At 41.6% G+C, this 23,645-nt stretch overlaps 1 protein-coding gene across 2 annotated transcripts; it reads right to left on the reverse strand.

The window, feature by feature from the left end:
• Window positions 1–1,185: 1,185 nt before the first annotated feature.
• ssh2b (slingshot protein phosphatase 2b) lies at window positions 1,186–21,075 on the reverse strand. 2 transcript variants are annotated; one of them, XM_044223878.1, is made up of 15 exons: window positions 20,809–21,075; window positions 16,487–16,530; window positions 8,054–8,166; window positions 7,852–7,916; window positions 7,596–7,717; window positions 7,436–7,501; window positions 7,249–7,314; window positions 6,882–7,076; window positions 6,483–6,576; window positions 6,103–6,231; window positions 5,663–5,709; window positions 5,333–5,479; window positions 4,939–5,139; window positions 3,186–4,182; window positions 1,186–2,645 (listed from the first exon to the last, which is right to left on the reverse strand). In XM_044223878.1, the coding sequence occupies exons 1-15, from the start codon at window positions 20,869–20,871 to the stop codon at window positions 1,293–1,295; spliced, it is 3,702 nt and encodes a 1,233-aa protein (XP_044079813.1). In that variant the 5' UTR covers window positions 20,872–21,075; the 3' UTR covers window positions 1,186–1,292. The 2 variants fall into 2 exon arrangements, with proteins under 2 accessions (XP_044079813.1, XP_044079812.1); XM_044223877.1 differs by lacking the exons at window positions 16,487–16,530; window positions 20,809–21,075 and adding an exon at window positions 10,616–11,036.
• Between the last annotated feature and the right edge of the window lie 2,570 nt (window positions 21,076–23,645).

The following is a 23,645-nucleotide window of genomic DNA, read 5'->3' on the forward strand; positions in this document are numbered from 1 at the left end:
GACATGAGTGAAATGAGTTTACTTCAGTTTATCAAGTAGTGAAGTTGAAATTGTTTCTGACGGACATTCCAGGAATCCAGAGTCTGACGTTTGTGCAGGTCAGATTTGGTTGAGACTGACTGAGGTATTGTTTAGTCAAAACAAACATGAAAAACACAGCATGCGTCTTTTCTTTGCATTTTGATACTATGCAGTAATCCTGTCACCAGCTCTGACTACACCTTTCTTTGGGGGAAAACACTAATCTGTGGTTCAACCTGAGCTCTTGTGTGCTTAGATGCGCTGCTGCTAGCACAACCCAGGTTTAAAATCAGTCTCAAGACAGCAGAATTGACTTTAATTGGTATTATTTGTCAGTTCAAAGTATTTCTGCCAAATGCACCAGCATGATCATTTTGAACCAGATCTGCAGGTTTGAGAAGTCTGTTGGAGTGTTGAAATGATGTTGGGCAGATGAATTTACCTGTCAGATTGTACCAGAAGAACAGCTATATCATTTTATTGGTAGCTACCCGGCACAATATAGCAAATATTGATGAAGACACATGAAAGCACGAGAAGAGGAAAACAGAGGCTATATTCTACCTAACATCAGATCGGACTATTCAATCAAGTATATATCAAGTTGATGACGGAGAAACCAGCAATAATGTAAAGAGTGAATATGTGCAGGCTCAGGCGTATTATCATTTGAAACAAGTTACCCATATTCATTTGGATGATTGTTTTTGCTGCTTTTTGAATGTCTTCTGAAATTGTTTATATACTACACAGCGTTTCTTCCAATTTGACTCATAGCTTTAATTTCAGTTGACAGGAACCTTCATAGCCTTGTCACCGTTCTTGCACTGAGACAAGAATCTCATATCACAAGATTTCACAGGGGCTGTTTGCGGATCTGCATGGAAGAAACGTACAGAAACGACTTAACATATCCTTTAAGGCAAGAGGCATTTGTTTTGTCCATTTCTCACAGATGTACAGGATCTCTCTCTCTCTCTCTCTCTCTCTCTCTCTCTCTCTCTCTCTCTCTCTCTCTCTCTCTCTCTCTCTCTCTCTCTCTCTCTCTCTCTCTCTCTCTCTCTCTCTCTCTCTCTCTCTCTCTCTCTCTCTCTCTCTCTCTCTCTCTCTCTCTCTCTCTCTCTCTCTCTCTCTCTCTCTCTCTCTCTCTCTCTCTCTCTCTCTCTCTCTCTCTCTCTCTCTCTCTCTCTCTCTCTCTCTCTCTCTCTCTCTCTCTCTCTCTCTCTCTCAAGCACACACTCGCACACACACACACACACACACAGTGAGGGTTACATGGTGTGGTAAAGAGTACTAGCAGTTCTTTTCTTTAGCCGCCTCAGGGGGTGAGTCCTTCCATATTGCTGCCTTGTTGGCATAAGTGTCAGCCCAGGCAAATGCAGAGAATCTTGGTCAGAGTTGGGGAGTTGTCGTCCCTCCGGACTCTGATTTGATGGTGGAGGTGGTGAGGTTTCCCCAGCTTCAGAAAGCCTCTCTGCACCAGTCCCGAGGACTTCTGACTGCTGGCCAGCTGAGGAAGGAGAATTGTGGACCCGCTGCTTCTTGGACTCATCGCTAACTGCGTGGGTCGGAGGTTCTGCTGAGGACGGAGCTACAGTGGAGCGGCTGAGGTCCCACTCACTCAGGTCATTGGCGAGCAGCTCCAGACAGCCCAGTTTGGCCAGAGAGGCTGAGCGCTTCATCAGGGATGGAGGGGTCAGCCCTGCCTGGCGAAGCCTGGCTTCCACCTCTCTGACGCTCCTATGGACACTGCTACCTCGCTTCTGAGTGGTTCTGGCACTGAGGCCAAAAACCTGGTCCACATACCTGGCCTTGCTGGCTCCGCCCATGCTCACCTGCTGCAGGAAGGCACCCAGCTCGCACAAAGTCTCCCATGTCTCCCTCATGATAATGTCGCTATGGGGTGCCTCTGGGGAGCAGTCCCAGTCTGTGCCTGACTCGAGCTCTGTCACGCCCTCCAAACACAGGAAGTTCACAGAGGCAAAGGGAGAATGGGCAGAGCAGTGGAAAGAAGAAGAGGTAGAGAGCAATCTAGTATCAGCAGGCTGGAGTTTGTGTCCTTTTGTGCTTCTGTCATTATTTCCTAGTGCCCCCATCTTAACTACATCACCACCTTCCCTTTTAACTGGTCCAACCTTCCCATCATCCTCCTGCTGCTGCTGCTGCTGTTGTTCTTCCTGCACATTGCTAACTATTGACACCTGCGAGCAAAATGATGCATCCTGGGGATTAGACACTGCCGTAAGATGGACGCTGGGTGGACGCCACTGAGAGCAGGAGGAACTGCTGGAGAGGGACGGTGGAGATGAGGAGGGTGACGGAGTCTCATGCCCCTGTTTCATTCTTTGCTCCAGCTGTCGTGTGACACGCCGCACGGACCCCCTCGTCCAATCACTGTAGAGACCAGCAGGAGCCTCCTCTTCTTTGTTTTTCACTTCCTCTTTAACGTCCTCAGCTTCCTTCTGTGATAAAATATCTCTATCCTCTATTTCCTGCCTCGACTTCCCCACTTCCTGGACTTCTGGGCCCTGAGGAGGCTCTGGTTGGCTAAGAGGGCCAAGAGGCGAAGTCTCTGTGTGCACTGCAGGCTTCAGTCCTGTGACTGGCACAGGGACGGTCATTTCCTACAAAGAAAAGAGCGATAATATAAACGATTCAGTTTAAATTCCAAATAAAAGCATTAGTATATCCATGATGTTATTCAGAAGACATTCAAGTAAAAACTGATTCAGATGTAACAGATAATCTGATTCAGATGTAACAGATAATCTGATTCAGATGTAACAGATAATCAGATGCATTGAGCATTCTACCTTCATGCCACCAGGTGGCGCCCTTGGCCTCAAGAAAACAAAAGCTAAACTAGTGGCACAAATTAATAATTTGAGACCATATTTTACTGCTGTGGGTTCAACACACTTCCAAAATTCTAAACTTATCTAAGAATTATTTTGATAATCTATATTATGTTACACAACCGTAGATAAAAACATCCGCACACTTATCTCCATTGCAAAGACCCACATTGAGACCTTTGTCAGAGCATGAGAAGAGCCTGAGAGATGTTCTGAAATGTCCCAAAGCTTAGACAATAATTTGGGTGTTTGCAATGGAAACAAGTGTGTAGCAGTTTGGGAACGTTTTGCTACAAGCAGTGGCCTTACCTTTTTCTCCTCCTCCTTGCCCTCTCTAGTGGAGACCCCCTGAGGCAGTGGTTGCTGTTCCTTGCCACAACTCTTCAGCTGGGGCGACTGCTGTACTGCAGCACAGTGAGTTTTACCATCTTGACTCATTCCCTTGAACTTTTCCCTGGCACTGAAAAAGTTAATGTGATCTGCACTGTGGCCGAACAGCTCCTCGTTGTCTTGTGGAATGGTACCGGGGTAGCTGTTAAAATCACAACCTTCCAAAGACAAGCCACACATCTGCTGGTCACAGTCTGGTGCAGACAGACACTGGGGTCCAGCCTGTTGTGTGCTTGGTGTTTGTGTTGTCATGGGCTCAGGCAATGACACTAGCATCGGTTTTATGACAGGCAGAGAGCAGGACAACACTTGTGGTTTGATAACCTCATCCATGCAGGCTGGAGTTGGGGACGGAGCAGGGGAGAGGGGGAGGTGGTGAGGCTCGCCCACTAAAACACTCTGTGCAACAGTCAGCATGTCTGTCTTTTGAAGCTCAGGCACCACAGTGGCGGCCCTTGGGTGGGAGAGAGGAGGGGATGAGGGCTGCTCCACACAGTCACATAAGCCGTTGGAGAGCGGAGGAGATAACTGAGACACAGAGCCAGCTGTGGACTCGGGACAAAGGGAGTCCATCCGGCTGATCTGGACTACAGCAGAATGAGCAGCCTCAAGGCTTCGAGATTCAGCGTCGCCTGATAGAGCTGGCACCCTCCCAGAGGACGAAGAGCTGCGCTGATTGGACTGGATGCCAGTATCAGGTTGGCTAGTGGAATGTGCTGATTTGCCAGTGCTGGCCAAAGTTCCCAGTGATTCCAGCAGTTCTTTCACAGAGGGACCAGGCGTGCTGCTGGCCTGGTTATGGGGGTCGGAGTGACCCAGGCTGTGTGGTTGGGCATAAGATTTTGACAGTGGCTCATGGTGATCAGACAGGTCGCTGTCAGAGTGAGAACGCCACAGTTTGTTGTGCCTCTGTTTGCTGTAGAAGGTGACAAAGGGGTGGGAATAAATGTGGCGCAGCAAAAAAAGAAAAACAAATAGTGTAAACTACCTGCCCAGTATCAAATGGCAATCAGACAGCTGGTGAACATAGTGGAGAATTTAACAGCTAAAGACACTTTTCTTCAGAAGTTAGTGGAGAAAAGACCAGAGCTAAATGGAGAATGAATATTACATTTGTTAGGTGGCCAGAAACACAACTCCAAATGAATGCTAATGTTGCTCTGTGTCTGCTGGATGTGTAAATGGGCAACTGTTTGCTAACATGTTAGCCATAACAACTTTATAAGGTGATAATATGTCAGTGTTGTGTTTACAGCTTGTTCTGCCAACCCCAAGTGGCCGAAACAAACAAACAAAAACAACAAATGCAGATTTAAATGTTAGAAATGCATTACATATCACACACAGCTCTGAAATCTATAAACCAAAACAAGCCTGTGATTCCTGATAAGGCTGCTTCCCTAAAGGCGAAATTATGAATGCAGCCATAGGTACTACTGGGTTGTGGGCAAATCCAAAAAACTTTTTCTAGTTAGGAGTATGGATGCACACATTGTGCATTAAAATTATACATACAAATCCTGAGCACAACTTTTAAGCAGTTGAAAGTAGTTTAGCTGTGTGTGCCTTTTTGTTTCATCCTGAATGGTTTTATTTCATTAGTCCATGCAGTGTTGGCTCATGCTGCACCCACAAATCCGCATGACATATACTAGTGTGTTTATGTGGGTACCTGGCCAGCAGTATGCCCTGATACTCTTCCAGCTGTCTCATAAAAGAGGGGTTAGGTTTGGTCACAGCTCGACGTTCCTTGACGTAATCAAAGGCTTTTTTCAAATCCCAGCCGTGCTCCTTCATGGCGTACGCGATCACTGTGGCCGCAGAGCGACTTATACCCATTTTACAGTGCACCAGGCACTTGGATCCGGCTTTCCTGGAGTAGATAGAGTAGATATGAAGCATCAACACTATACATCAGCCTATCATTGTCAACAGTTCTGTAAGACAGATGATCTGATTGAGTTTTTCAAAGGAAGAAAAGGCAAAAAGGAAGAAAGAATGCATTTCCCTAACAAGATGAGCAGATCAGAGAAAAAAAAATACACGTGCAGTCATCTGAAACTCACTTGGCTCTAGATATAAACTTGTAGGTGTCATTCCAATAAGCGAGCAGGTCAGTGGCCTCCTCATCGTAAACACGGATGTTGTGGTACTCAAACACACCAGGGAAGAAGTTATCAATCTCCCTCGTTACATTCAGGATGTACTGAACCCTGAAGGAGAATGAGATGTGAATGAGAGGAAAGATTAGATGATGAGAGATGAAAAGGCTGGAGAATATTTTAACACAAAACATTTAATTTAATTCTAACAAAAATGATTGTTAGGGTCTTATCCTATAATACTTGTTACTTGCTTGTACTGTGTAGTGGGTTTTGTTATTTTTGCCTCCTTACCCGCTCTTCTGCAACTCCTCCAAATTGGATGCATTCCACTCAGATCCCTGTAGGAAACAAAAGCAATCCTCAGACTAGTTCAGAGCCTTCAACTGAGCTTTTCATGATGCTTAAATCCTGTGGCAAGGCATGCCTAACATCCAAAGTGCTCTCCAAACCAAACAAAGTATGTTAAAATTGGGAGGAATTACACAAGACTATCTCGTATTTTGCCAGGTTCCTCAGCCTGATGTACAAACAATGTTACATATTACTTAAAAGTGATGATAAATCATTCAGTTCAAATAACTGAGTCACTTTCTATTCTTAAGTGTTATAATTAATTAATTAGTGATCTAGTTGTTCTGGCAGTTCTTCATCCTGAGAATTTCAGTGTAATGAGAGCAACATTTGTGTCAAATGCAGCAGTGGTACTCCAGAGGTTTTCTGAGTCAACCTACCAAGAAGACGTGATCAAAGATCTCCGTAGGACTGTCCATCTGGCCCAGAATGACTATCATCTCATTGTCGATGAACTCCTTGAACTCTCGCAGGTTGCATGTCATATGCATTTCCAGCTCTGTTCGGATCTAAGGAACAAATCCAGCCACAGAACACACAGATACAAACTTGTATGCCTGTCTTTTAGATTAAGATTTGCTGTATTAAGTTAAATACTGATGACTAAAAAGGAACTCAAATAATTAATTTTTTCAAACTATTCCTCTTTGGGAGGAGCCCAATTTGTTTAAAAAACTCTGACTGAATGCTTCAGAAATGTCAGCGATGAATGCATCAGTTTGGAGAATCTTCAAATTCAGCATCTGAAGCACTGACTCACTTCTTTGCAGGTGACATTCTCAAGGTCTTTCTGCATCATGATCTCCCGCAAACTGGTTTTGATCTGACGCTCTGTCAGCTCTCTTTCTGTAGGTCTGCAGAAAAACCATGACATTGATATACGATATATGAAATAAGTGTGAAATAAGTTTTTCATTTCCATATATGAAGTGTTACTGCAAACATACAGTATGCCACATGGAGGAGATGTCTGACCAAACCACTTTATGGTACTATGTGTATTTTAATTTCTACTGTTAATCTTTCAATATTTGCATGTTTAAGTTGTTAAGAAAAACAATAAATAATCATGATCAAATTGTCTAGACAAATAATTGAAAAAAAGTGGAGGGAGAAAATAAAAAGTGAAAAACATTTTTCATATGATCTGAATACTTACATGTCAGAGAAGAGCACAGGCGAATCGGCACGGTGTGACTGCACATCCTGCATGACGTTCCACTCGTTGATGCGTACCTGATCGGAGGAGACCCTGCTTTGATAGTAGCTGACCCATGTGAGGAACAAGCTACCTGGGAAATAGTTGTGACAACGAGCCACCTCGCATGCTTTATGGAGTGACTGGAGGGCCGACCTGCGAGGGAGTAAGTGAGGGTGAAAAATTAGATTGAAAGACAGAAAAAGACACCTTCAAATAAATGGCAGGGACCTGCTTTAGATACCAAGATGATAGATGATACACAATAAAAGGGCAGATATAGATATCCATTTCTAACAAGTCGCATGATTAATGCAGTGTGACTCACCACATGGCCTGCACAGAAACGGGCTTGAATACATGCACTCTGTAATCAGTTGACACACTGAATCCCCTGGGAGCAAGAAAAGAGGGAGCACAGTGGAGAGAAGTGAAATAAAAAAATAAAGTGTCAGCCATCTTAGCAGCCTGGTGTTAAGCTTGTGTGAGCTCTGTGATTAAAGTATGTATCTTACCCATCTCCGTCCAAGTGTATCAACGTGTCGCTCCATAAGGGCAAAACCAGCCCCACAGAACATGAGCTGGGAGGGGGGGGGGGAAGTCTCTGTGTTACAACTTTATGCACAGTAGCAAAACAGGCAGGCACATATAAGCTTGTTTATGTTACTGTCTCACCTATCTACAGGACTGAAATCCATTCCCAGCACCACACTCTCCTCCGTGTCCTGACGACCAATGGTTGAGACTACCACCATGTAGCGGGTGAGCTGATGGTGGGCACTCTCCAAACGAACCGCCTGGAGCGGGAAAAACACAGTTGATGTCTTGACAGTTGATTGAAAAGCTTAAGAGTGAATTTTTGTGTGTGTGTGTGTGTGTGTGTGTGTGTGTGTGTGTGTGTGTGTGTGTGTGTGTTACAGTGTGTACCCACCAGTTTGATGTTGTCCTCTGGTCTGAGGAGAGTGAACATGGTTTGTAGATGCTGCTGGATGTCTCCTGGTAAGATGAGAGCAATAAAAACACAACTTTGATCAGTGTCAAGAACTGCAGTTACACATAAATGACACCTTATCTACAAACAGCACTACTGACAGAGTCAAACAGTCACTTGCTCTTGAGACCTTTTACCTCACCTGCATGTTTGCTGCGCAGCTGTGAGAAGCGAGAGGCAGAAGAAGGGGAGGAGCCATTTCCTCGAGGTAAGAAGAGAGCAGCTCCTTTAACTGTCAGGAAACTTTCACTGATGCTGGACAGATGGAGAGAAAAGAGAGAAAAAATAAAGTGAGTGGTTGTCCTGAAGTTTCCCCAACAATCAAACACACTACAATTGACTAAACCAATTTTTAAAAAAACTTAAGGAACTAAATGGCACATTTGATAAGCCCCCAGTTCTCTGCATATCTTAAGAGATGTGTTTTGATAATCGTTTGTCATTTTTCAAGAAGAAATTCCCCAGTCTCAGCTTCTCAAACGGGAGAATTTCCTCCCTCTCTCTATCCTACTTGATTGTACACTCAATATCTTTTAGTTTTGGACTATTGGTCAGACAAAACAAGCAATATAAAGACATCAGCTTGGGCTCTGGGAACTTGTGATGGGCTATTTTCACTATTTTCTGACAATTTATAGTATATATAGACAATTGTATGTGTTGTCCTCTTAATGCTACAGTGGAGACATGTAAAAGCACTTAGACCATGGTCTAAACACTGCTGCTGGTGTTGTGGGGATGATGTCTTTTTTTTCCACATCTGTATGAAGCAGAAGCTTTTGTTCTTCAGCATGAAAACATATGCTGAACACTTGAGTATGAGGGATTTTGTCGTCTAAAAGTTGAATGTGTTTCAATAATGGTGATATAATCTTATGTCTTCTTACAAAATACACATGACATTATGTACAAACATCATATACAAAACAATAATGGAAAGATGTATGTGCCTTTATGCGCTCAAGACATATGACTGTGCAGTTTGTAACAAACAGCAGCTGGTTCCAATAACGTGCTGGCTTAACTGAAGTGGACATGATGTTCATAAAATGACAAGAGGCACGACAGACAAAGACATATTGAGTTACAGAGGAAAACAAACTGTGCACGCATTCAACCAACCAGTTCTCTTTTCCACATGAATCTTCGCCCTTCTCAAGCCAGCAGACCTGCTTGCAGTTTTTATCTTTGTACAAGCAATTACGACTTAAGTACTTTATGGCACATAACTGAATAACTACCTGGCATGAAATGGGCACCTCCAGCTAAGCTCCTTGAGCTGCTGCTCTCTGAACATTTCGTAATGCATTTTTTTTTTTTTTTTTTTAAAATCGTGGCCGAAATCATAGCGAGCAATGATTACAACCAATGTTTAACAAAGAGGTTTCTGACCCGGGATTAAGCAGACACCAAAGTGGAAACCTCATTGTGTTTTGTAACAAAGAAGTGAATGCAGATTCGCCGCTAACACCAGTGATCCCTGACTGTCCATATTTGTCACTACATACTGGGGGTGACAATAAATATAGTCCTGAGGAAGGACTATCAGGGAAAAGAAGTCCCATTCAGTCACCATCAGTTATGAAGACTAAGGAGGAAAGGGACAGAAGCAAAGGGGGATAAACCTGGAACAGACAGCAGTAATTACAAAAGTGACAATTAGGCAATCTGTGGCTTCGGAATGGTGGTTTAAAATCTGGGGCACATAGCATGATTGTCAGCAAGCATAACTGTCTCCCAGTGAAACTCTTCACTTTCAAGTGAAAAAGCCTCTACAGCCACCCCAGAGGGACCAACAGCAACAGGGATCGTGCACACCAGAAACGCTGGCAAATGAAACCAGACAGAAATTGTGAAAACCACCTACTAGTACCCACATGCTATTTATTAAATAAATAAATAACAAAGACAGATACATTTGTCTTTTGGTTAACACACTGTGTTGTGTAACATCCTAGAAGATCCTCAGTTCCATACCCTGGGAGAAAGGACAGAGGCTGACAGCTGAGTTTACACACCAGTATGTAAAGTAAGTGTAAATACACACTAGACAGATGTCTTATACAAGTGTGAATAATGGATAAGTGCTATAAACTGTATCTTGACTTGGTTCATCAAACACATAAATGGCCAATAAATGCCAGTGTTCATTCCCAGAAATTGTTCTCTGAAGACACTCAGCTGACAGATTAATCACATCCTCTGATTCATGACCAATCTGTCTCAGATACACTGTGTGTCTTTCTGCTGTGCCCCCTCAAGATGCATTTTAGGCACATCTAAAATAAAAAAATAAAACAAAAGGTGAGTGGATGTGAGCAGATGAGTATGGCATCTGGCAGACATTTCGCAAGGAGCAAGGGGAAGGAAACGTCTTCCTGCAGCCACTGACTCTGCTGCTACTGCTGTCATATCCTTCCCATTAAGTCATCATGGGAAAACCACATGCCTTTGTCATACCAGATCAGGGCAATGTGTTAAGACATGATATTAGGAGATTGTCCAAGTAAGCTTCAAGTCAGAAAAAAAAGTCCAACTTCTGACTGATATTATACACTGAATCAGATTCTAGCAGCCTACATTAAGCATCTCACTAATGAGGTTGTGAGAATACAATAGCCCCAAGATGTTACTGCAATTCATAGTGAAATATTTTCACACCGAAAGCCTGCGGCTCTGAGCACAATGTATTCAGTAAACTTACAGCTGATAAATTGCCTCCTGAGAGATCACGGAGTTCTCGGTGAAATAAGGTCTCATCTTCACCCCGCAGCAGACGCAGAAGCAGCCGGCTGATGAGCTCCGTGGCGCGGTCACAACACCGGGTGGCATCGCTGCTCGGGTGGCGGGGGTAGAGCGCACAGAGGCGGGCAGTTTTTACCAATAGTTGCTGTAGAGGTGTGGAGGGGCACTGCCGGGGTAGTTGTGAAACGCAGAAGCTCTGGTGTAAAGGTCTCACTTTGACGGTTTGCTTTTAATAGACATGTCTTATTTAGGGAAATACCCGTCAACGCGATGTAAAACAAGATATTTAAAAAAAAAAACCGCGGTATTATAATATTCAGAAACGGCAAAGATATTGACATATTTAGCACACGATGTAGCAGAGCAGGTGCCTCATAACATCTGCTCAGTGGTACTGTTTCATTATAGTCTGCAGCAGGCTGCGGTAAATCCTGCCTGGAGGGGAGGAGACACACATGGTCCAATCCGCGAAAACAGCGGCTGTATGAGGGATTATTAGTGCCATAGTGAAGGGGGAGACGCATGACAGCCATTGATAACAACATGACTTTAATGGAGACAACTCTTGTGTAAGAAAACTAAATTAATGATTTTGTAAAGTCATAAATAAGTGAATAAAAAAGGAGTTTCACTGGCACACAAATAGTTAATGTGACTATTCTGGTAGAGTAGTCACAGATCAGTATTATTCCAAAATGTATTAAGACATGAGTTTACAATGGCCTCAAGATGCAATTCAAAAGGATTTCCTTGCACCTAGAGTCCCAACTGTTCCTGATGTAGCTTACCTTGGAGAAAATATTGGACTAGACAAACCGAAATACCTTCCTATGGTACAGCATTATGGCATTACACTGAATTTAGGTTTGGTCCAACAGGCATGAAACGCATGTTAAGATGTTGTATTATTAGGTAGGTGACAGTAGAGAGGCAGGTAGGAGATGGTGAGGGAGAGAGACCCTGGCTAGGATTGAACCGGGGATGTGGCGATTATATCACTATTTGGCTGCAGTTTAAAAAACATTATTATACATTTACATTCACTGATGGTTTTTGCCATGCTTTTTGCATCACTCATGTTCATACTCAAAATGCAAGCAAATAAAAATTAATAGCAGTAACATCTTAGGGGCTATTTTTGGGCTTTGAGTTATGACAAGTAGAACTTGCTTGCTTGAAGAAGCTGTGGTTGATCATGTCAGTCACATTACTAGTAAACTCTGCTCTTACAGTTCACCCTTGTCCATCCCGTCATGACCTCTTCAACTCAAATACTATATTCAACAGTTGTGCAATTGTTGTTTAAATTTCACCTTATTTTGCTTTTGCGCCTTTATTCAACAAACCACAGCTTTCCAGCCTGACGCTAATTAAAACTATATAAACTGAACTCCTTACTTAAGACTGAAAATGACTAGATTGACTTTCATTTATCATTCTGTTCAACTACAACAACTACACAACATGACATGGTTTTCGCTTCCATGACAACACTTCTCCTTTTTAAGCATTAATAACTCCCCATACACAGAGGGGTATCCTCTGGAGTGTGTGGGCCACACAGATCACATTTGTGTTGTCTGAGCCCTGCTGTTGGAAGTTGTGTAACCAGCTCTGTAAAAGTCTCACTAGAGACAGCAACACCTGACACCTAATGTGCTGGAAGCACAACAACAACGGAAAAAGGATTGAGAAATCAAAAAGGAGACATCAGGAGTCAACTGAGGAGAAACTTGACCTTAGACTTGGCTGCTTGTTGATCCCTCATGGTTTCAATTTATAAGATAGATTACAAATTCAGAGTAAATACATGGCAAACCACCTGACTACCAATTCATATCACAGGATAAACAACTACTGCAGTGGTGTTTTCCTGCTCTGTCAAGATTTCAGTGTAGGGATAAACACTGAATGTTTAAAGCAGACAGAAGTTACACAAATGAGACTCATACTCAATACTCATCAGGTGGCCTTCATCACTGACTGATAACAGCTGCTTAATCTGACAGTTATCCAATCAACACCTTAGCTGCTTAACTACTCCAGCATAGCCGTACTTTTCTTGTCACAAGGTTTCTTTCTTCCTCTTTGATCGACTTTCTTCTCACATTGACACCCAAAATCTCCCCATCTTCTTTCTTTAACTGGTCTCATCAGTTAAGGAAACATTGTAAAACATTGGTTACATCTGTTGTAAAGGCATTGTAGGTCTAGCTAGGAACAGTCATGGGACATAATCCTGTTCTCAGTCTGCATGGGTCAGTTAGTCCTGGTCCACGGACTCTCAGCAACCCACATGTTTGTGGTGTTGGACCAATCTCTCAGGTTCCAGCTTACTGTTCTCTCATTTGACTGCTGAAATTCACACCGTCCAATGACAAGCAGTGGAGGCCAGGATGTGGTTGTTACATGCAGACAGACACCAGACACTCCTCTGTTGCTCTTATGTCTCCACGTACACAAAAACACAGACTGTCACCTTAGTGATCACAACATCACATGACCTTAAAAAGGCAGTTCATGCTCGAAAACCCTCCAATGTGGCTGAATTACAACAATTCTGCAAAGATGAGTGAGCCAAAATTTCTCCACAGCGCTGTAAAAGACTCATTGCAAGTTATCGCAAACGCTTGATTGCAGTTGTTGCTGCTAAGGGTGGCCCAACCAGTTATTAGATTTAGGGGGCAATCACTATTTCATACAGGGCCATGTAGGTTTGGATTTTGTTTTCCCTTAATAATAACAACCTTCATTTTAAAACTGCATTTTGTGTTTACTTGTGTTATCTTTGACTAATATTTAAATTTGTTTGATGATCTGAAACATTTAAGTGTGACAAACATGCAAAAAAATAAGAAATCAGGAAGGGGGCAAACACTTTTTCACACCACTGTATAATACAGTGCACCCAAGGCTATTCAGTATTTGCTTTACCTATGGATTAGAAGCACACACAATTGATTAGCATCTATCCTATGAGCAGTTGAGTCTTGTACGTATTACACACACACACAGGAAGTCAGTCTGATTATTTATGGTCTAATCAATCTGCCAGACAACATTTCTAACAGACCACATATATTAGATTACAACAGAGTGAGTGAAATTAATTTATTGGGAAGTCTTAGAGGCAGACAAATGTAAACTGTAAGGTGAATGGAAATGTGTAGAAAAAACTAAATTAATCCTGCCCATTCAGACAAATAATTAATGTTTCCAATTTTTATTTCCATCTGACTAAAGAATTATGCAGATTATAAAAGACCAGAAATAATCTTCCATTGAAGCATCAAAATAAATTCCTCTTTCTCCGTCTGATTCTCCATTGTATGTCCTCCAGTGACGTTGCTGCTTCAGCTGATGTCACTATTCTGCTGATGTCACCGACTTTAAATCAGCAGCACTGCAGTAGGCCCTGCTGATGCAGACAGACACACACTGCATCACCAAAGCCTTATTCCACTCTGAATGAACGTCACTACCAGGGATGAGCTCTGCTGCAGCTGCTGACGTCAGCAGTTGGGAACATTCATTCACTAATTCAGTGTGCTTACTTTTGCTGAATCGTTTTTTGCCAAAACACCTGAGACCAGCGGGATGTGAATAGACTACACAGCAGCTTGTACTTAGACACAGTGAAATGAAAAATTCATTTTACAAGTTCTAATCCTGTGTTGTTCGTTCATCTCTTGCTATATGCTAAATGTGTCAAAAAAATCATTTTTGAATATTTTTATAACAAAATTCGAAATTTGAAATTCTTCAAACTTCTGTTTCACTGTAACTTTTGAAGCAGTACTAATTCTAAGTAATTATATTAATTACAATGATCTTGGTCCAAACTAACTACCATAACTGGCACAGGCTCATTTACTCCTACACATCATGACCTTTCACATGCCTTTTATATGGTACATCACCAGCAGATACAGTGTATTCATCCATACAACTGATTAATGGCTTTCTTTAGCCCAGTCAGTGATGTATGAAATCAGTGATCGTGGAAGTTATTAGGTCAGACGATTGCTCAACAAGAAATATGTGACTATTTTATTGGACAAGATAGAAGTGCTCTTCTCTTGTGATGCTCCCATATTAAGAGATGGCAATGGTCCTAGACAAACTGTTGAACAAATAAAATTTGCTTTATGATCGTGAGGAATAAAGTTGAAACCCATTACTTTCTCTGCATTGTATGTGGGAACTATAGCAAAGGTGGTAAAGCATGCAGAGCTGCACTTGTGAAGTTGTGATGTCTTGCATCAATGTTGTGTATAACAGCTGTTTAGCTTCGTGAATGAAAATGTCGATGACCTACTAGGTAATGTCTTGAAATAAAGTTCCACACTAGAAAAGTAGTGAGACACTACCCAGAGCAATAAGACCTACTAGAAGCACACAGACAGCAAGTTCAACCGACGGTGAATGAACCAATCTTAATGTCCAACAACATTCCTCCATGCAGATGACAAACAAATTACAAGACTTCCTGGCCTCTGCAGCCCAGTATAATCCAGTATAATATACAGAGCTCCTCGCGTGTATAAAAGTAATTCAAAGAGGTTTGAGGCTAATCTGAGGTCAGGACAAGGCCCAGATCCTCACTAGGAACTGATATTCATATATTGGTATGTCCTGCTTTGAAAAAAATGTAATGGCATGTCCCTACAAGTAACATGGTCATGGTGTTACATTTTCCAGTTTAGTAGAACAGCATACAGTCAAATCAAGCATCAGAGGAGCCCTGATTTCCATTGAAAATGTCACATTTAGCCAAATTTGTATGGCTGTACGACAGGGGAGCATAAAAGGTCAATGTTCAAATAATCTTGGGACTTGAAAGCCTGACACTGCAAATAATATTAGTTTACAAAATACTGTAAATCAAAATGACATCTGATCTGATACCTATCTCTGTGTACACACACACACACACACAGCCCCAGTGTGTGAATATAGATTTCACTCCCAGCTGCACAAATACAGAAAGCTCTCTCAGTTAGACAGCACAGAGCTCTAATGACCAGACAGACACAGAGGCGCTCTGACTTTGGGAGGGGCTACCAATCTGCCCCTGGATCAGCAGTGCAGCTCCCCTGACCCACATACCCATACATGACTCACAGGGAGCCTACTGCCCTCTAATGGACATCCAGCAAAGCAAAGTTAATTATCTCATACATGAGAGGATTTCAGGATTTAATTTGTTATTAAAGGGGCAAATAAAACAAAGGGGAAAGTATGAGTGTTACTGCAACTAAGGTTCAGTGGTATCTAGAACAAATAAACACAGTCGGTGGAAGAAAAATTGCTGATCGCTGGTGGACTAAAACCAGTTGCAAATGTGGTTGAGGACACAGGATAAACCAGATACCCAACTCCAGTTCAACACCCAAGGCAGTAAGGGACAGCACAGGATTGTGTTGCCACAATAGCTCTATAATTGCATTGCAGCTCATTGTCTCAGAAAAGGAAGGAAGTCCTGCAGGGTCAGACACTTTTATGATTAAACAAGTGCTTCTTTAGGTAAAGTCATGTCAGGTCAGAGATCAGGGACAGCAACACAACAGGCCCTCTGTTCAGATACTTCAGTAGATGCTCTTGTTGTCTCTTTAACCACTCAGCCTGGCGCTACATTTCCAGTACAATGTCAGTGTGATCCACACTCCTGGTTTATGACGGTAAAATCCCACCACACATCATATTCGCGAGGTAACAGGATGAAGTTTCTTTTGTCTTTTTTTTTTTTTTTTTCTGAGGTCACAGAGGGGAAAGAAGCTTTGTCTGAGACAGAGCAGGTGATGCTGCACGACATCTTTCAATATCTTACCTCCTCGGCTGAGAGCGGCGGTCATCCTCCCCACTACCGGACTCCTAAAGAGACAAAACGAGAAAATTGCATTTAAAAATGTGTAAGTATAGTACAGTATTGGAAGGTCAGCGACTGTGCATGGCGATAGAGACACAACATTAAAATTAACATAACATTATTTTGATGATGCATTGCAATAAATGCTATGCAAAATCCCAACACATTTTATTGAGAAATGTTTATTTAAAATGTTTTTATAATTAATTCAGATCACTTAATTGCGTAGCACTCTATTTACATCACAATATTATCTTAAAAGGTGTTTGCTATATTGGAAAATAGTTGATACTGTGTACAGTAAAAGGCAAAAAGGATTAGTAATGTTGATAAAGAATTGTGAACAACAACTGCTATTATAAGCATAATTTTGGTCTTACAGTATTTGATTGAGCTTATGATGCTATGTAAAGGACTCCGTCACGTGTTTTAGAGTGCTGTATTAATAAAGCTATCACTATCATAGCAAAGTCCACCTTCAAATCAGAGAGATCATAATCGAAAATGTAAAATGTTTTACCAACATTAAATAAGTTTCCACTTGAACCAAACACGTAGTAGAGACAAAAATGTAAGTGAATAAAGTCCCACTGTTTTATGTTGGGTAAAACAAAAAGGGTAGCTTGCACAAGCACACACACATATACATGCTGAGCAGAGAGACACGAGGGATAGCAGAGTGCAACTTCAACTCAATTTGCACACACTCCAGGAAAAATGACCTCAGTCTGTTTTAAGGTGTGGCCGGTCAGAGAATAACATATTCACACACAAAAACAAGCAGGGAGATGAGGAAGAGAGAGTATGAGAAACATCCAAATCACATCTAATCAGCACATAGTGGAATATGAAGCTTTGCTAAATGAGAGGGCTAAGGCTTAGGGGCAGATTAACACCTGGCACTTCTCTTGTAGTGCCTGGTACTTATCTTGTTTACACTGTATGTAGGCTTAACCAGCCTTAACAACATTAAAAAACCATTAACAGCTTCATAAAAGGAAGAAGTGGATTACAGGTTGATGACAGGCAACAATGAGCACAGACAGAAAGGGCTGCCTCAATGTGTTTGCTGCTCTGACTGAAGCTGGGTGATATGGATGAAAAATGATATCACGGTATTTTTTATTATCTGTGAATGCACAGTTTGATGCAGCCGATGCAAATAGTGTGCAATGTATTGTATATGAGTATTTAATTGCCGGTGTGAATGTAACACAGTAAATAACTGGTAGGTTTTGGCCTAGTTATTGTTGAAGCAAAGTAGGGAAGGGTCTGGATACCAGAATTCACTGTCGGGTCTTGTGACACTGTTGCAGATCCAGTTCAATGTAATATCTGTGATAAGACGTGCTCATCCCCTCTCAGCCACATTATCCAAAGCAGGTTTCCAATGTGGGCTCAGACTCAAGAGCACAACAATCTTTAAATCAGATCTTGTGGATTGTTGAACACCTCATGTAAAGTATGTGACGCTAGAACCAATGTTACACACATACACATAAAGGTTTCTGCATTCAGATTCTTTACCTTTTTTTATTTTTATGAATTATTAAAACAATTAAAACATCCAATGCTTTACTTTGTTTCTGCATAATTACAACCTGTGTAGCACTTGCTGGGAAATAGTGTATTTGGCAGGTCTTTTGGAGTCAATAACATTGAAATTCCTTAGTTATATTGAGTTCTGTTGCATTGTGAATTGCAATTGTAATGAGTAGGCAAGTTTCAAATTAACACAAAGCATCTGATTGTATATGTAAAGCAACACTGAGAATGAGTAAGTAACTAGTAGTGGAGTTTTTATTTTAGTTCACCAGATTAGACAAAGTTTCAGCTGTTGTTCCATGCCATTGTGTCCTAGATTGTGACATATCACCCAGATGGCCAAAACACATTTTGCATATATGAAAATGTGAGAGGATTTTTCTAAAGCGTATGGAAATGTGTTGCCAAATGTGCTGGCTGAGCAGGGATCTGCAGGACTGGAGACACAAGTCAGTGCTGCGTTGGGAGTCGCAAGTTACAGCATCTAGAGTCACCAAGTTAAAACTAGTAAAGGCTTCTCCCCTGAAGGCCAAATGAATGTGTTCAGGTGTGTGTGTGTAGTACAGAATGTGTGTTTTCCCTACAAACGTCATTATGGAGCAGACACACACCCGTGAGGCTGGACAGGTTCAACATAAGGTTCAGGTAAAGATGGTGGTGAAAAATAAATAAATAAATAAATAAATAAATAAAACAGCTAGCAGGCATCTCATGAGAGACTTTACAAGACTTCCCACAGACACACACATCACATGACAGCAAGACACAGGAAACCAGACATGTGTCTGTGCAATGCCTTAGCACTGTATGTGCGTGCGGGTTGCAGCTTGAAAGCATTTTTTCACAAGAGAAAATATTCACATCTTTCGCCACCACTGCCTGCCTCACCTTGCTATTACACGTATGCATATTTCTTCTTCTACTTTTACAGCTCAACTGCCTGTCAGGATGAAAGACTCCCTGGCTCACTACCGCATCTCTAACATGCACTCCGTGATACCGATTGCTCAATGGTGACAATTCAAAAAAATCTTGCTTCATCTACTCTTGCATGTATTTTGAATCGTTCTGGATGACAGTCAGAACAAATGACCTAAAATGTGTGCGTTCATACTAGGACAGTAATCATTATGACTGCTCACAGAACCTGTTTTGCTATGAGAATACAAAAGGTGTGAGGGACATGGTCCCTTTCAAGGCCACAATACCCAGAGATAGTTTGTGACTGACATTCTTGGTTAAAAAAAAAATAAAAATTACACAGATGGGGGTGGAAAATAAACACATTTTCACACACAGATTCTTATCTTCTTCTGGGTCAAACTAGCAAGGAAACAGATGCTGCATTTTGGCCAACCAGTAATTTGATTTTGCTGTAGGGTTGGGCAATATGCAAATACATCCTGTGAAGTGATATAAATTAGTCAATCAAATATTTTGCTTTTATATTCACTTATACCATAATAGTTGATTTTTATTTGATTTGTGACTTTGACTTGTCAGGTATTTAATTCCCTCGATTTGCAAAAACAGACACTGCAGTCTGGTTATTTCACCCATCACAATATACAATCAATGTCGCAATTTTAAATTATACATTAGCCTTTATATCATTCCTTACTGGTAACTCATTATACCCATGTAGAAGTTAGTTATTATACAGTAACACTGCCTAATCAACCAGCACTGGGAAGTAAAGCATATCAACATTTATCACATAACATCACACTGACTGCTCCACTCTGACGAAGAAAAGGACGACACGCTGTCAACAATACACACAGCAGAACTGACACAGGAAGTGTGTGAAGTGGTGCGAAACAGACAGAGAACAAGATCTGAATGGGAAACCGAGAATGTATATTACTTTCTCACTCTATTCTTGATTTGTCTGGTGGGGTTCCCTGCTTTTGTAGAAACAAGGCAAGCAGAGGTAATAGCAACAGAAAGAGAAAAACCACCTGCTTGTGTGCTACGCATGGGAACACTCCTGCCTTTCCTACACACACACTCACACACAGGTAGAGAAACATGCAGACAAGGACCGGGTCTGGGGAGGACACAGACAAAGAGAAAGACAGAAAGACACACGTCCACAACCTTGTTTACATACCAAGACAGCACACGACAATAATGCAACGGTAAATACCCGCATTAATGTGTCACACGGCACTGATTACGAGCGGAGGTGCATGACATAGCCTATTTCTTGGCAGATAGCTAAGCTACAACTCTGCACCTAAAAACCATTACATGGCTAGCAGTATAATTTGCTGCCTTACAATTTTCACCACACTATCGATGAAAGTCGCAAGTCTCTGTTATCTTGACCGGTAACTTAGTAACGTTAGCTAACTGCCAGTTGAACCTTTGAACTGGCGGAAAAGTGCGTATAAAAACCATATCAACAGTGGAGTACAATAAAAACACAAGGGGAAACCGTTCTTTGGGTCAAGCTAGCGTTGCTAACGGAACTGCCTTTTTAAACAGCAGTAACAAAACATTTTCGGGCAGGTAACTTAGCAGCGAGTAAGGACACTGATATTGTAAATGAAAATGATGAGCAGCTATATTTTACGCATGCGCAGGAGTACAAAGGCGATGCACTTTATGACAGTCAGCAGCCGACAAAAAGACAGCGGAAACGAAGCCTCAAATCGCCTTTGAAAGCAAGGATGTTTAGGTTTGGTGGTGGTGGCAGCGGTAGTGGAGGAGGACTGAATAAAGGCGGCTCTTACCGAAACGCAGGGGCTGGAGCTGGTGCTGGGGGTCGGTGAACGCTGCACGGTAACCAGCGCCATTCAGCGACCGGGAAGCGGACACCTGAGAGGAAGCGACAGCGGCGAGACGAGCATAATTGTTTTGATGGGGCGAAACCCCAGTTGAACCCGGGTTATCGGTCTTCTCTCGTTTCTCCCCTCTCTTTCTCTCTGATCGTAGACTATTTGACTACTCCCCGGCTGTTTCCTCTGTCAGCGCTATTTGCGCATGCGCAACTACCCTTAATTTGTCAATCTCGATTAACCGTATGTGTGCTGGACGTAAACGAAGCGGTTATGAGTAATGTCTCTCAGTCAAACAACAAACCCGATGCTACTGATTTAGTGGTGAATTATATTAAAAGATGAGTAAATATTGACCTCCATTGTCAGGCAAACTGCCTACTAGAAATGTAACCAATCCATTCTCCATTGAGACTTTCCTAAGAAAGTCGAACTTTATTTTTTGGGAACTTTATCAAGTACTTTTTTCATTAGTTTTATTAAGTGTGAGTTAAATCTCAAGTCACTGGAATCGAGGTCAAGTCGGTTCTTCAGTAATTTTCTTTATCTCGGTGTGTCAATTCTAAGCATAAAAAGGTAATGTGTAGGTTTTGTGTACAATATCCATATAGAGTGTGCATAATTTTATTTTCACTTATTGGTTTAAGAGAGTTAGTCCAAACCATAGTCATATAACCTTTTGTGTATATACATATATGAGCTTCAGTGAAGTGGTTGCAGTACTGACCAAGGGGAAACGTCACCTGATACTTGATGACTCCTGAGCTGTAGCCTGCCCAACTGCATCTGTACTGCTACACTGCTATCTTCACTGTCTGAGGGCACAGATCAGGGATAGCAGCAACCATAGCCTGCCACAAACCACACTCTCAAACTTTAAGTGTGTGTCATCAGCACATGTAACGCAGCCCAGATACCAATGAGTGCAGGTATGCACAAATGCACTATCATTACAGCTGGTGTACAACCTGGTTTCTCACCTCTTTCCTCCTATACATAAATAATACTAGCCTGATAATCAAACTGAACTGCCAAAAATTACAGATGTTTGCAGCGATTCAGACGTCTGGAGCCAGGCTAAAACAATACATGATAATTCAAATAATTCACTGTAGTGGCTTGTGGTCATCAGCAGTGTTTTATTTCTACATCATTACACAAAGATAGGAAGAATGTGCCTCTCAGTTATTGATATCAAAAGGGTATTTGTTCAGTCCTTTCATATTTTTCACCTTAACTTTACCATTTATAGTGTCTATTCATCACTTCATCCTCCCTCTGTCAATCTATCTAGCCATTTATCCACATATCCCATAGTTTGTTTTAACACCACTCCATCCATTCATCCATCCATCAGGCAGCTTTGGTTGTTCTGTTTGTACCAGAGGGATTAGCAGTGAGGCCAGAGATGAGATGAAGTGGAGATTACGACAAAGATAATGGTGTTTGGATTTAGAGTCACTCTGAGGAGGCAATGGGAATTCAAAGCTGCAGCTTTAATCAAAGGTGCGCCATGTGCTCTCTGATCTGATTTAAGAGAGTGACTTACCACAGGTTTAGAACAGAGCAGCATTGGAAATAACAAATGACATGAGAAAATAAAATGAAATGAGAGCAGTTTCTTTGCTCTTAGTTAGACAGACAGTAGCCACAGACTGTCAATCTTCATTTCCTCTCCAGTAATAGCAAACTCACTTGCAACTTGCATCGCAGTTAATCATTTAAAGAAGCACTTCATGTCACAGACTTCCCACAAAGTGATGAGCCCCTGTCTGCTCATTGTAATTACACTCAATAATAAATCCTTTATGTAAGGGATAATGTACAGAGAGCCGGTCATTATTGCAAAATTAACCCCAACAGGGTCCTGCATCTATTCTAGCTATCCCTTACATATCTTTGGTGGAGAACTTTGCTGCTATATGATGTGTGGTCACAGGATTAGAATAGAAATAAATCTATCGTAAGCTTTGGTTTCTGGTCTTTGTGGTGATATATAGGCTACAGTAGAAGACTGTTTCACAACCTGGAGGTCAGAGCGCCGTCAATGGGTCATGAGATGAAATCAAGGGGACGCAGGATGATTACCAGGATAGGAAATATGAAAATCTAAATTCTGCTAGACAAAATTATGTACATTTTACGTGTAGTCCCTCATTCGTCCAGGAGTGTTCCATCGTATGACTGAAACCTTTTCTACGATTTTACTCTAATCACCTTTTTTGTTTTGAAATACTGTATAGTTTTACCTCATCACAGGCATCTAAACATTATTCAACTTAGACACACAACTCATAGATATGCACCCTGTGATGAGGGGTATCAAATCGATATGTTTGGTATTAAGTGGTAAAATAAAAAGATTGGGAACCACTAATATGGAATCAAATGTTGCTATCAAGTGAAAAATGCGCGTATCTGAAATGTAAACGTTTCAAACAAATGTTTGACATTATCCTATGTGTTTTGAAAGGAATTCATTAGCCCAAGAGTTGAGCAAAGTTTCACCAACTCAGGACCATGATTTGAGAACATGAAAATTACCAAAACAAGAGCTGCAAAGTTTTCACACAACTGCACAGTTATTTTGCTTTCACACTCTGGATAATTCACAGGCCTACAATATAAAGTTAAAATATAAAACTTAATTGAACTGTATCCCCATAGTTTTAAGAAGTGTAAATTATCCCAGTAGTCAAGTATTGTACTGCGTATTGGTTAGTTTGTAAATGTACTTACACTCTGAGCAATTCTAATCTATCTATCTAAATTTCTTAATAGGTGATTCTGTG

This window comes from Siniperca chuatsi, linkage group LG14, assembly GCF_020085105.1.
Source record: "Siniperca chuatsi isolate FFG_IHB_CAS linkage group LG14, ASM2008510v1, whole genome shotgun sequence".
NCBI classification, from domain to species: domain Eukaryota; kingdom Metazoa; phylum Chordata; class Actinopteri; order Centrarchiformes; family Sinipercidae; genus Siniperca; species Siniperca chuatsi.

Bases quoted from the DNA above. Each gene is read 5' to 3' on its own strand.
- ssh2b (XM_044223877.1), bottom strand. From the start codon at position 10,743: ATGCCACCCGGTGTTGTGACCGCGCCACGGAGCTCATCAGCCGGCTGC. The intron at 8,167-10,615 runs GTAAGTTTACTG...CCATCTGTCCAG, and splicing joins CAGGAGGCAATTTATCAGCT to CATCAGTGAAAGTTTCCTGA. The intron at 5,710-6,102 runs GTAGGTTGACTC...TGTTTCCTACAG, and splicing joins TCTTTGATCACGTCTTCTTG to GGATCTGAGTGGAATGCATC.